Source organism: Arvicola amphibius, chromosome 2, assembly GCF_903992535.2.
Source record: "Arvicola amphibius chromosome 2, mArvAmp1.2, whole genome shotgun sequence".
Lineage (NCBI taxonomy): Eukaryota > Metazoa > Chordata > Mammalia > Rodentia > Cricetidae > Arvicola > Arvicola amphibius.
The window spans coordinates 16,225,297-16,239,301 of NC_052048.2; the positions used below are offsets into that span (position 1 = coordinate 16,225,297).

A 14,005-nucleotide genomic window follows, 5' to 3' on the forward strand; every position below is an offset into this window, starting at 1 on the left:
GAGTAGTATAGATGTGAGCTCATGAAGCCTAGGGCAACACAGTGGTTCTAGAAATGAGGGGGCACATTTAAAGAAATGGTAAAGAAGAGTTAATTACACGGTAATTGGCAGGGGAAAAAGGAGGCATGCTCTTAGTAAGGTTAGGAGACCTGGGCTGGGGAGACGTCTCTATGTAAAAGTGCCTCTGTGCCAGTGTGAGCACCTGAGTGTGGATCCCAGGCACCTGTAAAGCCAGGTGTGCTGTGACCCCAGCACTGGGGCCAACCAGTCTGGGCTTAACGAGAGATCCTGTCTCAGAAAGACTTCTGATGTCCACCTTTGGTGTCCACATGTCAGCATGCCTGGGCGTGTGCGGCCATCCCACACTTGCACACACTGGCCTATTCCATCCCCACCCCACAAAGAGTTGTAGCATCTTTGAAGAGATTTTTGTAAGGAAAAGTAATGAGTTTTAAGCCAATGATAGGAAGATTGCAGCTCCCCTCCCCCACCCAAGAAAGGACTGGGGAACAGAAGATGATGTTAAATTTGGTTGAAGAGGATGGCTTAGAAAGTTGTGTAGAGTTTCGTGATGATCAGGAGAATCTGGGAAGTTGTTTCATTCTCTTATTTGGGGACTAGAGGTCTCGGAATATTGTGTATGAGAAGTAGGAGAATTGAAACAGACAGAATAATAGGTAGTATGGACAGAACATTCTACTGGTAGGACTATAGCAAATGCTGTATAGAAGTAAAAAATAAGAGCCAAGAAAAGGTTGTTAGTTAGGTTTTAGTTAAGCTTTGAAGATTGCAAATTTAGTTGAGTAGTGTGTATGAGGTTGGTTAAAGACGTTAATGGAGTGGATGGTGTGTGAGGTGTAGTTAAGAGAGAGAAGTATTTTCTTTTCTTTTTAAAAAATATTTATTTATTTATTTATTTATTTATTTATTTATTTATTATACAATATTCTGTGTGTATGCCTGCAGGCCAGAAGAGGGCACCAGACCCCATTACAGATGGTTGTGAGCCACCATGTGGTTGCTGGGAATTGAACTCAGGACCTTTGGAAGAGCAGGCAATGCTCTTAACCTCTGAGCCATCTCTCCAGCCCCGAAGTATTTTCTTGATAGTAAGCAAGGTTAGTGTTGGATACCTGAGCTTGCCACAGTGGAGCAGCTGATGGAACTGAGTTGCACAAAGAGTGAACCTGAAATGTTGCTTGATCCCACAAAGGGAGGTCATTCTCCACCTTCTACTGAGAACAGGGGAAATAGGTGTGTAGCCCTAGCTGGCCTACAGATGCTTATGCAGATCAGGCTGGCCTTAAACTTCAGAGATCCACCTACTTTCTGTGCTGGAATTGATGGTGTGTGTGTCACACCAGGGCCCAGATAACTTTTTGAGAAGTATAAGTAAGATGTTGAAGATGTGACCCCTGCTTATATCCTAGAACCCAGTGAGAATTTTGACTGAGACCATTCTGGTTTACAGAGCAAGACCTTGTTTCCATCAAAGCGGGGGTGGGGGGATGTCTGGCATTTAACCCTTCTTCCTGAGACACTGTGTTTACAAGTTGATTTGAGAATAAAGGATTAAGTGAACCTTGAGAGCTTGTTTGGAGTTTCGAGCAGGAGAGTGTGGCTATTCCTGTACCTTTGACTGAAGACTGGTCCTCCTTTATTTTGTGAATAAAAGTATTTTGTGCACTCTTTGACTGAGTGCACAGTTTTGGGAGGGATGCACATGGAAGCAGTGAGCAAAGAAGGCAACACTCGCCTAGCCAGCCAGATCAGCCAAACCCACCCTGAAGATCAGTGGGGTGGTAACAGATGCCCTCACATCCACTGGAGGATTAATGTGCGGGAATCTGTAGTGCAGAGGAGGTTCAGGAAGGAAGCTTGGTAGGGATTTGATGAAGGAGAACAGATTCTTGAGCTCCTGCAAGTGTTTGCTAAAGAAATGTGACTGCTGTTTGAATTCTGCTTGAATTCTGTTTGGATGAAGTCAGGTAAACACTGTGGAGTGAGCACATAGTGTGTGTTGTGCAGGCTGACAGGAAACAAGTGTGTGGAGTCTGTTGCATCTAGTAGGTATAAACGGCATCAGAATTTTGTCTACTCAGCAGATGCGTGTGGCAATGTTGTAGACCCTATTTATGCATCAGAAGGGTAACTGTACAGATGGACTTTTTGTTAATGCTCAGGTTAGTGTACAGTCCCTAGAAACCTGCAATCACAACTAGAGCTGTTAACAGGTTAATGTCCAGTCCCCAGAATGCTCAACCATAACTGGTGCTACAGAATTAAAGCTATTAGTTGGCTTCTGGTCTCCTCCAACTCCAGTGACTCTCATAAAACCCATGAGACTTTAAATTACCAGAAAAGTTCTTTAGATTTTTGTAGATAAAACTGTTCAGTGGAAATAGTAAAATTTGACAAGTCTTTTGTCACTTAATGCCATAAACAAGTTTAGTGTATATTTCTTTCATGAATGATAGAGCCATAAAGAAGGTATCTGTTAACTATTACATTGTTTTTACTCTTGAATTGTAAGGGTTAAGTTTCCTGGGAATTTTTTTTAGTTTTCTGCAGCCTTTGGCATTGAACCCTTCACTAATAGGAATGTTTTTTTTCTGATGTTTATGTGTGGCTTATACTATAAAAAGCTGAATATAAGACTATTCTATAGTGACTATTGGGACTGGTTCATTAGTGTGATGTATGCAGGTCTGCCACGAGTTCAGGGAAATCTGACGTGCTTGTCTGTCTGTAGTAGTTACACACAGTAAGAAGAAAGGACTCAGTTTATTTCTCAAGTGAAGTGGTTGCCCACAGGTGTTTGACGGAGAACCCTGGGTTTCAGTATGGTTGGATCAGAAATTCATGTTATATAACAGATGAATAGAACACTTGTTTGACCAGTGCAGTTCTAAAAATGGGCTTAACCATTACCTTTTTTTGTAGTTTTATGAGCCACTTATTTTTTCAAATTAGAGTTATATTCGTAATTTATAAAAGGGGCATTACTTTTAGGGGTGGATAGTCGAGCTCTCTTGATACTCTTGCCCATGGACCCTGGTTCTGATTGCTAATATTTACTGGGTGACTCCCAGCCATCTGTAAGTCCAGTTCCAGGGGATATGACACCCTTTTCTGGCCTCTGTGGACACCAGGCATGCATGTGGTGAACAGATGTGTAGGCAGAGAGTACACACACACACACACACACACACACACACACACACAGAAGCTTATTTTCAGATCATATAAATCTTTTCTTATTTACTGAAAACAAAACACTCATAAAATAAGAATAAATTCTTTTTATTTGTTTTTGTTTTTTGTTTTTTTCGAGACAGGGCTTCTCTAACAGTTCTGGCTGTCCTGGAACTCAGCTTTGTAGACCAAGCTGACTTTGAATTCACATAAATACACCTGCCTCTGCTTTCTGAGTGCTGGTGTGAGCCACCACCGCCCGGCCAATAAATACTTTTGAAAAGAAAATTGTTAGTGTCGATAGTATTTGGGTTGAGCTTTGAACAGTTAAAGACCTTATGTAACTATGAAAGAATATCATGGATTATTGTGTAATATTATCATTCTTGTTGCCTTGTTTGTGGCCTTTGTTCTAGTTTCTAGATCATCACTTTCCTTTGCTGACACTACCCATATTTGTTCATTAAGTTTAAATGAACTAATGTTTATAAAGTGAAAAATTAGTATCGTATTAGCTGTGTTTTACGTGCTCTGTGATCATATATGGCTGATGGGTACTCATTGTGCAGTGATGACTTCCCATTAATACAGGAAGCTCTGTAGGACAGTGGCACTCAGTTTTTAATTGCTGCTTGATACTAGGAAAGTAAATCAGAAACTTGGGATATATATTTAATAAAAAAACCCAGAATTTATACTATTACAGTCCTAGTAACTCAACTTTATCAAAGTTTCTAAGATAGGGTTTATATTTAATTGTGATATTAGGTCTAGTTAGAGATTATTGATATTAAACAGCATAAAAAGTTATAGTATCAGGTTCTGCTAGGCTGCTTATTTAAGTTGTATTAAGATACTGATATTGTATCAATAGATGTTCCTTTTTTAAAGCGTAAAATGTGGGAAGGTCTGATATGTACATACAGCTGTGAAGCTGTCTTCATAATTGAGACAAGTTTCCTCATACCCGTGTGGGAAATGCGGCTCAGTGCTGAGTGCTTGCCTGGTATATTCACGTTCTGTGCTCAGTCCCTAACACTGCAGAAAAACAATGGGGAACTTAACTCTTATTTCCTGTTCTTTTCCACAGCTTACCTCAAAAAGATCATCCTTTTGTCAGATTAGATTAGTTGACATTTTCTATACAATTTCATAGATGAGCACCATAAAATAGTTTTCTTTTTGGTTTGACATCTTTCTCCATGTTTTATTTAGAAATTAATTCATTTTTCATGTATAAATGATTCATTACTTTTTAGAAATGGTGGTTGACTTTGGTTTTTGGAGACAGCTTCTTTTAGCTCGTATTGACCTAAAAATCCCTATGTAGTCAAGGAAAACTGAGCTCTGATTTTTCTGTCTCTTCATTCCTAGTGCTGGGACTGCAAATATGTACTACTACTTCTTATTCTATTAATATATCACTGTTAGTTGTTGATTACATATGGGGTGATTCTAATTTATGATATTACAAACAAATTTATTGAACATTTATTTGTAAGTGTTTATATTGATATGTATTTATTTCTCTTTAGTAAATACTTAAGTGTGTAGTAGCTGGATTATATGACCAGTTGTACATCTAGCCATTAATAAACTGTCAGCTGGGACTGAGGCAGTAGTTCATGGTGAAGTGCTTGCATGGCATACTGGAGGACCCTGGGTTTGATCACCAGCTCTGTAACCGGACAGTTAACCAAACACTTGCCAACTCTTTCCTACCAGTAGAGCATGAGTATTTCAATTACTCTTTTTCAGTATGTATAAGTTATTTAATTGTGTCTGACAGATTCAATAAGAAAAGACACCTGGGTGGAACTGATTTAAATTCTCATTATGTTCTTTTATAAAGTGCTAGAAAAACATTTTAAATGTGAAAAGATTTTAGCCAGTTCACTATTGATTTACTTCCCATTTAAAGAAAAGTATGTTTTATTTATGTTTGTGGATGTGTGACTGTGTGAGTTTATGTGTACCACATGTGTAGTGCCCATAGACTCAGAGGCTTGGAATCCTGGAGCTGGAGTTACAGGTGGTTGTGAGCCATTTGATGTGCGTGCTGGGAACGAAACCCAGGTCCTTTGCAAGAACAGCAGGCCTTCTTACCTGCTGAACCACTCTCTAGCCTCTTTATTTCCCACTCTAATTTTGATAATATTTGGTCACAGATGCTGATTTGAAACCCAATTTATAAGATTTAATATGTTTTCTTCTTTCTTGCTTATGTATTTTTCTTTTTGTTTCAGCGGCCCCTTTGTTGCTTTATGCAAACAGACGGGACTTGAGATTGGTTGATGCTACAAATGGCAAAGAGAATGCAACGATTGTAGTTGGAGGCTTGGAGGATGCAGCTGCAGTGGACTTTGTGTTTGGTCATGGCTTGATATACTGGAGTGACGTCAGCGAAGAAGCCATTAAGCGAACAGAATTTAACAAAACTGAGAGTGTACAGAATGTTGTTGTTTCTGGATTATTGTCCCCGGATGGGCTGGCATGTGATTGGCTTGGAGAAAAATTGTACTGGACAGATTCTGAAACTAATCGTATTGAAGTTTCTAATTTAGATGGATCTTTACGAAAAGTTTTATTTTGGCAAGAGTTGGATCAACCCAGAGCTATTGCCTTAGACCCATCAAGCGGGTAAGTGTCTGTGTAATGTACAGAAGGCTCCAGTTTCTTTGTCTAGTCTTCTCCATTGGTAAACACTCCTCTCACTGCTAAGGGGTGGGGGAGCCAGAGAAATGGGACTCCTGGTTTTGTTTTCAAGTACACTTGGCTATGGAAAGTTGGGTTTATTCTTAAATGACAGTGTTTATCCACGGTGGGGGTGCAAATTAATAGAACCGTTGTGGAAATCAGTTTGGAGATTCCTCAAAAAATTAAAAATAGAATTACCGTGTAACCCCATGATTTCATTCCTGGGCACATACATGTCCAGAGAACTAACACCTTAACATAGAGATATTTGCATGTCCATGGTTATTGCTGCCTTATTCACTACAGCAAAGTATTGGAATCAACCTCGTTGTCAGTCAACAGATGAATGGATAAGATTATGGACACTGTTCAGCTCTAAAGAAAAGTAAAATTTAAAATTTCCAGGAGAAGATATAGTGGGGAAGGCCTTGGACCTTCCCCAAAGCAATGTGCCTTACCCCTCTCTGAAGATTGGATGGGGGTGGAGTGGGAGGAGGGGAGGGAGTGGGAACTTGGATTGGTATGTATAATGAAAAAAGATAGTTTGTTTTCTTTTAATACACACACACACACACACACACATATATATATATATACACACACATACATGCATACATACATAAATAAAACACAAACACACAGACAAAAATTTCCAGTACTGGCCCTGCCCATTGCTCATCACTGTAAAGGGTGAACTAGCCAGGGCAGTTCTGGAGAGCCCACCATAGTGGCAAAGATGGGGGAGCTGGCAGGCCAACAAACCCTGAAAGTACCCAGGCCCAGAACCAGAATTATATATTGTCCAACCCCAACATCCAGCCCATCTGTGACCTGCTGGAACATGGGGGTAGGGAGGTGGGTGAGGGTGGGGTCTGCCCTGTTAGACCCAGGGCTATAGGGTCTCCATGACACACGGCAGCAACCTGTTGTCCAGGAAGAGTCCCAGTGAGGGCTCATTGTCGATGGTGCAGCAGAGACCACGGACCTCAAACCAGAACAATGATTCTTTTCGATAAACACCTGCATGTAAATTTATGTGGATAAAGGGGTTTACTGAGCGACTCACTGTTACACCATGGCTTCCATGATGAGATTTTTCCTATTTTTGTCTGTCCATCCTTCTTATCTTCCTTCCTTCTTTCTCTTAAATCTTATTTTGTTTATTTTGGTGTGGAGAGGGAGATGGGTGGGATCGGGAGGAATGATGTGAATGACACAAAGAATAATAAAAAAATTTCCAGGAAAATGGATGGGCTTAGAATGTAAAATATTCAGTGAGGGCTCATAATTTCAGAAAGAAAATAACCTGGATATTTTCTCACAGATGGAGAATCTAGTCAAACACACACACACACACACACACACACACACACACACACACACATACACACACACACGAAGATACAGTATAACAGTAGGAAAGGGTAAATATTAGGGGATTAGGGAAGACTGAGTGTACGTAATGGACATGAGATATGAAAAAGGCTGTAAAGCTAATTGTTTTTCTAGTTCTAATGCTGTTGTGGATTTTTTTTTTGTTTTTAATGGTGAATAAATCCATTAAGTGAATGTATAAAATCTAATGTGAAGCTTATGGCTTCAGAATTGATATTTAAACTGTACAGAAGTTCACTGAGATGTATAGACTTTGAGCCTGCTTGGTTTTGGTGTGTGAGTTTTATTTGCAATTTTTTTATAATAAAGCTTATAAAATTAAGAAATATGAAAAACAACAATATAAATAGTTTTTTTTCTTACGGAAGTTATAGAACAGCCATGTTTATAGTTCTTGTAGATTTTCTTTTTAAGGCATTAAGGGAGAAGGAAGACTTAGTATCTAATCACTTAAAATGAGATTTCAAAAAATATTCTTGATCATAGATTATCATAACCAATTGTTTTGCAATAGTATCTTTTATATTAAGCTGTGAAATACTGCTTAATGTATCTGTGCTGAATGGAAAGAATAAATAATAATGTATTTCTGTTTAGCTAAACATGCATTTCATGTACTTGCAGTGATGGTGTTACTTCCGTTTTTTTCCCCTGTGCTGCTAGACAAACCCAAGGCCTCACTGAGGCAAGGCAAGTGCTCTCTTCTTGAGCTACATCCCTGGAGTTGCAAAGGGTAATTTTCTAAAGAGAAACATAGCTCAAAGCTGAAAATTCCATTTCGCAGAACATGAGCTCGGGTCTGCATTGCTCTTCACGCGCCGTCTCAGTCCTGCTGTACACTGTTGCACATTTTATTTGGTGTGTCGCTGTGGCTGAGCGTAGGTACCTATGTGAACACGAATCTGAAATGAATGAACTAAGATTTTGTTAAAATCCCAAGGTAACTTCTGAATACTTTGAGTATTTTAATGTTTCTTTGATTTTTTTTTAAAAAATGATATTAGAATGCTTTAGATATCTTTGTAGATAGGAATAGATTATTTTTTTGTAATAAAGTAGAACTTGGAGTAATCAGATAAAAGTTTATATGTTTTTTTTATATCAGGCCTGATTTGCAGGCATAAAATAAAGGTAGTTCCATGTGTAAACAAATGGAAAGTTCGTTTAACTGTAAAAGATAACAATACAGTGAAATTTTATGATTTGACTGTTCTCCATATATATATTATATACATATAATATATATGATCTATAATTAAGGTATCGTGAGTCTGGGGTTGCTCAGAGATTCGCCATGACCACGAATAAGTTTTAATAAGAGACTTTCTATTTAGTACAGCACCCAAACCTGGCACCATGTTTACATACCTGAGAGTGCTTCCAAGATGCAGCCCCTTACCATATCAGTCCAGGGCTTATAAAGGCAAAACCCTAGAATTTATAATTTTGGGTCTTGTGATTGTCTTTTTGATCAGAGTAAGCAAATTTTATTACAAAAGCAGAAATAACAGTCTTAGGACCTTTTGTTTTATAAGAACAGTAAATTTTACAAGGTCAGTCAATTTAAGAACAGTCTTCAACATCCAGGAAAATAGGGAACTGGATTGGCAGGGTATTCAGTATCTGGGAAAAGGGAGTAGGTTGATAGGGCACAGCCTGTATGAGCTAGGGTTTACATGCTAGAGGTACTTTCTTTTTCTTTTTGGTCTCAAACATAATAATGCTAACCATCACAAAGGAGCAGCTGTGGAAGTGAGATGGCCCTTTAAAACACACACATTAGGGTGTGCAAAGGTGGAAGGGAGGGCTGCGTTCAGGAGGTCAGTTCACCCAGCCACATGGATCAAGCTGGTGGGTGGGCTTGGTGCAAGTGCCATTAAGTGACACCATTACTCTAAGCCGGCTCCCTGGCTCTTAAAGAAGCATTAGGAAGTGTGGATGTAGGAAAGGGTTGGGGATGAGAAGAGGGATTCTTAGAGGCCGTGCATAGTAAGCTGTTCCAGTTAGAGACTTTGAGCATAATCCTGAGGGTGTTTTGCTAACAGATACTTAAGTCTGAGGGGTGGGATGTGTTTGTGACATTCCTGCTTTTGGAGATCACATTAGATTCGCTGCTTCCACTGATCTTTAGGAAGAAGACTGGTAAAGAGCAACAGTTCTCCTCCCCTCTTATGTCCTAGTTCCCTCTCCCTCTTCTCCCTCAGTCAGGTCTTCTCAGAGTTTCAGAGAGTGCAGCTCAGGCTGGGGTGGCATTTGTCATCCTGCTTCAGCCTTCTGAGAGCTGGGATTAGGCATTCCTGTTCCCCCATTTCCTCCTTTTTTTCTTGACAGGCTCATTCCCAGTACAAGTGTTAGTGTGTTTAGCTGTCTCCATTTGCTACTTCCTTTGGGAAGAAAGGGAGTATAATTTAAGGATCTATCTACTGTCTACTTAAGGATAGAAATTTGGGAGAGATAACTTTTTCTTCCCATACATAACACACATTATGTGTTATTATATGTTATTATGTGTGTTATATTGCAAGTATTTGAACATGGAAAGTGTAGTAGTAAAGGAATTAGAAGGTCAGTGAGAGCTCTTATTGGGTTGATTACTCTAATCCTTTTTTCTTTTCTTTTTCTTTCTTTCTTTTTTTTTTTTTTTTTTTTTTTTTAGAGACGGAGTTTCTTTGTAGCTTTGGAGCCTGCCCTGGAACTAGCTCTTGTAGACCAGGCTGGCCTCGAACTCACAGAGATCCGCCTGCCTCTGCCTTTCCAGTGCTGGGATTAAAGGCGTGCACCACCACTGCCCGGCTAATTCATGGTGTTACATCTTAAATACTATAATTCTGGCATTGCACCGTGTTCATGTTTACTTGGGGTTGTAATTGTGTGCTGTAGTACACTACACATACACACACGTGTATACACACACACGTGCTCAGCTCTTAAATGATTATGAGCTAATGATTTAGTGAGTGGAAATTATTCTTTTCATTTCATTCCTTAAAGCAAATGAGCTTTTCTCCTGCAATAATAGGCTTGCTATATTATTAAAAAGTACACTAGAGGTTTTTGTTTATCTGTTGCCTTTTCTGCATTAAATGTGAGCATTTGCCAATGACTCAACTTATACATCATTGTAAGAATCAATAATAATGTACTTTGAAGGTAGAGATAGTTGTCATTTAACTTTTAAGTGTAATTTGGTGAAAATATACACATTCTTTTCCTTCAGCCCAAAAACCTAGTGAAATTTTTTCATTATTTCTGATGTTGTGGTTAATGGGGTGAGGGTATAAGTTCACCTTTTCCTCTTCAACAGTTCTAAAAAAAATCCCTTTACTTTTTGGGAAGTTTTCTTTTGACTCACATGGCTATTTAAAATGTAATTTATGGCTGATGAGATGGCTTATTGGTTAAAGGTACTTGTCACCAAACCTGATAACCTGAGTTTGAGTCCTAGGACTCACATGGTACAAGGAGAACCAACTTCCACAAGCTGTCTTCTGACCCCATATATTTATGCACTCTTTTACATGTACACACAATAGCAATAAATATAATTAACATGCAATTGAGGCCAAATACAATTTAGCCAAATGGCATATATTTGATAATTAATATAATAGGGAAAATATTTACAAATTATATTTTAAACTTATGAATTAAAAATATATCATGAGGCTGGAGAGATGGCTCAGAGTTTAAGAGTATTGACTACTCTTGCAGAGGTTATGAGTTCAATTCCCAGCAACCACATGGTGGCTCACTACCATCTGTAATGAGATCTGGCTCCCTCTTCTGGCATGATAGCAGAACATGGTATACACAATAAACAAGCAACAAAAGAACCCCCCTGAAACACCCCCCAGAACAGGTTTTAAAAAACCTTTTAGTGTCTTTCTTGAACTTAGATTTGTGTCATGGGTTGTGCTTTTAGTGAAAAAGCAGTCACAGGTCGAGTTTACCACTTGTCAAACAGAAAAGTTGATTTCCAGATTTATATTCTGGGGAAACACGAAGTTTACTTTTCAGATAAAGTGCTTGAAAACAGTTCTAAGGAAAAAGAAGTAGACTTTTTCAGAGGCCAGAATCCTGGGTTTTGAGATTCAAGAGTCAACTGCGCTCTCTGACATCACCATGTAAAAGGAAGGCAGTTGAATGACTGGTATTGTGGACACTGGGAACCAGTGCAGACATCTGTGTGCTTTGGGATGTATGCAGTTCTTTGTATTACCAGTTCACTTATCCTAGACTGAAGGAAGATTTTTCTAAATTGGGCCTCTATTAGTCTGTCTCCCCCCCCCCCCAATACTGACTGGTAGTGTAGAATTCAGTCCAAGGAATAAGAAAATGTGTGTCTTATGAAAATGTTTCAGAAAGCAATGTTGTCTTTTATTTTGGGTAGAGGACATTCCTGTACCACCCCTGTTCAGTTCCTCATTCTCATTCCCACGTTGCTATTATACTGACCTTCATGATGCTGAGAACCTGATTCAGGTCAAGTCCCATAGTAATTCTAAAATCTTTTTTTTTCCTTGATTACAAATCACTAAATATTACTTGCAAGTAAAATGTTAGTGATTCAGCTCAAATCTATCCTTTGTGTGGGCAGCAAACTTGTGGCCCCAATGGCACAGATTTTAAAGATATATTTTTAATATTCACTGTTAATATTTGTATATTAATAACACTAAACGTTCACTTAAAATGCCTACATAAACACTCAGGAGGTGGAGGTAGGAGGAACAGGAATTAGAGGAACGCCTGAGCAGCATAGCAAGTTTAAGGCCAAACCTGAGCTACATTTAGAAAGGCATATTATATCCTCAAAGGTCTAAGGGCTAGGGACAGAAAATAAGAGTGAATCAACGTATATACCTGATAGATATGCTATACTTAGAATTGTGGGGTTCTGCCCCCTTTTAAAACCTAAGTGATTTTTCATTTATTTATGTGTTTTAAAATTTATTCATTCTTTCACAATTTCATACCTGTACATATACTTTTATTATATCTTCCCCACCCGTGCTTTCCTCTGTATCCCTGTCTTCTCCTCAAGCTTGTCCCACTTTGCTACACTTTTTTCCTCCTTACGCTCACTGTGTAGCTCAGGCTTGAGAGCCGCAGAGTAGTTGAGAAGGCTTTGGGCTATCAACAAGTTTAGAACTGTTCCTACAGAGCAGATCCTTTTAAAAAATGATTCGGCTGTTCTTACTGTATATCTTACACTGGCCCTTGCTTTTTCAGAGCTGTTTTGCCTTTAAAACCTATTCAAGTTCCCTTCCTTACAGTTTCACTCTATATAAAATGAAAAGTACTTTAAAATGTAAAAGGAATTTTTTTATTTACAGAATGGAAAAAGTAGCCAAGGGATTTGTGTTTATGGCTTCTGTTTTTTATTTTTTAATTAAATTATTTACTTGGAAGTGAGTTAACATTTTTATTAGAATATATGTAAAATAAGGGGTTATTATGATATCCTTATACATGCATAACATTTTGAAATTCTTATTGCCTGTAAAACAACCCTTCCTTTCCCCGACTGCCACGCACGCGTGCACACACACACAGTTATCATCTAAAAATTAAAAGTAGTATATTAGAAAAATTGTTAGTCTAGTCAGGAAATACTATTATAAGTTGTGAGTGCTCAGCTCCTGGGATATGAATCCAGGCCCTTGGGGGATAGTGTGTAAGTATATATAGATGTTCTCAAATATTAGAATAGAGCATTTTTCCCCTGAAAATATCATACCCCTCATCTAGTTTTTCCTTATATAAAGTGATGTCCATAATTTTACCTTAAGTTAATGAATTTTAATTGTCTTTTTGTTTGTTGTCCTAGCTATGTAGCTCTGGCAGGCCTAGAACTCACTGTGAAGGCCAGTCTGGCCTCCAGCTCAAGAGTTCTACTTGCCTCTGCCTCCCAAGTGAATTGTCTGATTTTTTTTCTTTCCTTTTTTCGCCCACATATTGTAAGCTTACTTTTATTAAGGGAATATTGAAAGGGAACATTTGTGATACTAAATAGCTTAATATAGCGTAATTTTTTTGGAACTTTGTTTTTTAGTAAAAGCTTTCTTTGTAGTATGACCTTTTGGTTTTTGTTTGCTTTTTTTGCTGCCAGTTTGTCAAATTGAAACTGGGGCCCCTGGAGTGCTAGGTGAGCACTCTACCTGGAGCTACATTCCCAGCCCATAGTTTATGCTTTAAAAATGCATCTTTAGTACAAAGACGGACATTTTCTGGTGGTACAGAATAAGACATTTAATTCAGTTTGCTTGAGACGGGGTCTCATTCTGTGGTCCAGACTGGTCTTCAGCTTCATGGTCCTGCTGGGAATACAGGGACTCATACTGTAGCACAAGTTGTTCTCTTAACTGTGACCATCCTTCTGCCTCAACCTCCTAAGTCCAAACACTGTTATGCCTAGTTCTGTATTTAACTTTGGAATTGGGAATTCCTATACTATATATGATAAATTCAAACCCTAAACCTACACAGTATTTGGTGAGTTTTTCTTTTACCACATTTTCATTGGGTTGAGCTGAAACAGAACTTCTTTGCTTTCTCTGCTGGTGGACAAATTATTTTTTTCATTTGTTCCTAGAGTGCTCTGTGCAGAAATCCTAACACAGGCTTGTTTGTATTCTAAGGTTTGTCTTCTTGTTATGTTTGCACTAACATAGAAGCCCTTTAGATTCTGAGATCAGAGACCCTCTAGGGTTGCTGT

At 38.6% G+C, this 14,005-nt stretch overlaps 1 protein-coding gene across 1 annotated transcript in view; it reads left to right on the plus strand.

The window, feature by feature from the left end:
- The window catches only part of Lrp6 (LDL receptor related protein 6), a 123,417-nt gene that overhangs the window by 17,208 nt on the left and 92,204 nt on the right, over positions 1-14,005 (plus strand). The window contains exon 2 of the mRNA XM_038318382.1: positions 5,442-5,835. Within this exon, the coding sequence (XP_038174310.1) occupies positions 5,442-5,835 (394 nt within the window). The remainder of the gene's footprint in view (positions 1-5,441; positions 5,836-14,005) is intronic.